Source organism: Priapulus caudatus, unplaced genomic scaffold (genome assembly GCF_000485595.1).
Source record: "Priapulus caudatus unplaced genomic scaffold, Priapulus_caudatus-5.0.1 Scaffold109, whole genome shotgun sequence".
Classification (NCBI taxonomy): domain Eukaryota; kingdom Metazoa; phylum Priapulida; class Priapulimorpha; order Priapulimorphida; family Priapulidae; genus Priapulus; species Priapulus caudatus.
Genome location: NW_014577170.1, coordinates 97,377 through 99,655, shown reverse-complemented (window position 1 = coordinate 99,655; position 2,279 = coordinate 97,377). Strand labels below are relative to the sequence as shown.

The 2,279-nt window shown below is 71.7% G+C and overlaps 1 protein-coding gene across 1 annotated transcript in view; it reads right to left on the bottom strand.

Annotated features, from left to right (window-relative positions):
* LOC106805305 (tight junction protein ZO-1-like) overlaps nucleotides 1-2,279 on the bottom strand; it is a 6,916-nt gene extending 4,637 nt beyond the window's left edge. Inside the window, exons 1-2 of the mRNA XM_014806846.1 lie at nucleotides 2,154-2,279; nucleotides 92-2,099 (exon numbers count right to left, since the gene is read on the bottom strand). Of these exons, the coding sequence (XP_014662332.1) occupies nucleotides 92-2,099; nucleotides 2,154-2,279 (2,134 nt within the window). The remainder of the gene's footprint in view (nucleotides 1-91; nucleotides 2,100-2,153) is intronic.

Genomic DNA, 2,279 nt, shown 5'->3' with positions numbered 1-2,279 from the left:
GACACCGTCGCCGTGAACAGGTGAGCGTACGTCTTCTCGAGCCGCACGCCCGTCTCGTAGAGCTTGCGCGAGCCGCGGCCGGCGCCGGCGCGGCCCGCACGCGCGCGCAGCGTCTTCACCTGGCTCTTGCCGTCGGCGCGCAGGAAGACGACGATCGGGTAGTACTGCGCGTAGTTGAGCCGGTCGACGGCGTTCGGGGTCACGTCGATCACGGCGTGGCGATCGCGCTCAATGATCTCGCGGATCGCGCCGAGACGCACGATCCCCGACCGATTGTTCTTCTCGCTGCCGCCGCTGCCGTCGCCGGCCTCCGTCTGCGGAGACTCGAAGCTGTCGGGCATGTCCGCCAGGAGGCGCTCTCGAGCGACGTCGGCGAGCGCGCCGAAGATGACGACGGGGCGCACGAAGCCCGGGTACTTCCAGCGCACCTTCTCGTACGCCGGGAACTTGGAGCCGGCCTCCGAGAAGACGATCTCGTCCCAGTGGTCGCGGTTGAGCGACTTGGAGCGGCGCGCGCTCTTGCGCCGCCGGAAGAACGTCGAGCGGCCGATCGTCTTTGTGCCGCTGCCGTTTCCGGACGCCGCCGCGGCGAGCGCCAGCTGCTCGGCGCGACTCTGATTCGGCAGCACGCCGATCTGCGTCTCCTCGTTGCCGCGGCCGACGCGCGCGACCTCCCACGCGCCGACGACGCCATTGTGCAGCGTGTCCTTGACGTGGAAGACGTCGCCCGTGCGGAAGCTCAGCTCGCCCTTCTCCGTCTGCTCGTAGTTGAAGTGCGCGCGCACGTAGAAGCTGTCGCCGAGCTGGATCGCGACGACGCGCTCGTACTCGTCGCGCCGGAACTGCACGATCATGTCGATCTGGTCGCGCAGGCTGAGCAGGAAGAGCACGGCCTCCTCGCGAGTCACGCTCTCCATCGCGCGCTCGTTCACCTTCAGCATGCGGTCGCCCGGACGCAGCCCCGCGAGCGCCGCCGCGCTGCGAGGCTGCACCGCTGCGACGAAGATGCCCACCTCGTTGCCACCGGTGAGCCGGATGCCGACGCTGCCCTCCTTGCGGAAGGAGATGAAGCGCGGGTCGGGCGGCGCGCGCTGCCCGACGTTGCTGTAGTAGCCCTCGTAGATCGGCACCGGCAGCTGTCCGTTGGTGAGCGCCAGCTGGCGGTCGCCGAGCCCCGGGTGCGGCTGCGCGGGCGGCGGCGGCGGCGGAGGCACGGGCGGCGACCGCGGCGGCTCGTCCCCGCCGCTGCCCGGCGACGACGGCGTGCGCGCGACCGCGACGCCCCCTGGCGGCGGCTCCTCGAGGCGTCCGAGTCCGCCGGCCTCGTAGACAGGGTTGCGGTTGCGGCTTGGCATGCGCTGCAGTCCCTCGATGTTGCTCGGCTTGCGGCCGTCTGGCGAGCGCGCGTCGTGCGCCGACGCGGGCCGCGCCATCCCGGCCGCCGCTGCCACCGCGTAGTTCACGTCGTGCATGGAGCCGCCGCTGCCGGTGACGACGAACGGAGGAGGCGGCCGCGCCGCGCCGCGCGAGATCACGAGGCTCAGCTTGTCCTTGTTGCCCTTGTCGATGATCTTCTGCGCGTCGGCGAGCGACAGCGTCTCGACGGCGGTGCCGTTCAGCTTGAGCACGGTGTCGCCCTCGCGCACGGTGCCGTCGTTCGCGGCGACGCTGTCGCCGACGATGCGGCGCACGTAGAGCCGGCAGCCTAGCACGACGCCGTAGTCGGCCTTGCGGCGCGCGCGCGCCAGCACGACTCGTCGCGGCGTCTCATCCGGCTCGGCGGCGAGCAGCGTCTTGCGGCGCACGCGCAGCGCCACCGTGTCGCCGCTCTCCATGAGCACGCGGATCGCCGTCGCATTGTCGACGCCCTCTAGTGGCGCGCCGTTCGCGCTCAGGATGCGGTCGTTGATGAGCAGCTTGCCCTCGGCGGGGCCCGCGCGCAGCACGTCCGAGATCGCCACCGACGGGTCGCCGCTCGCGAAATGCGGGTTGTCCGTGCCGCCGCTGACGGCGATGCCGAAACCGAAGCCGGCGACGCGCGTCAGCGTCATCGTGTGGTGCTCCCAGACGAACCGGTCACCCGCCTCGTCGATCAGCACCTCCGCGTCGTCGCCGCCGCCGCCGCCGACGTGGTTGCCGCGCGGGGGCGCCACCGTTGTCGGCGGCGGGTCCTTCTCCCAGAAGCGGTGCGCGGCGGCCGTCGCGGCGCCGTCGTTGAACGAGCGAGAGCGGTTGACGTCGAGCGTGTGGTTGCTGCGCTTCGGCGACAGCGACTGCAT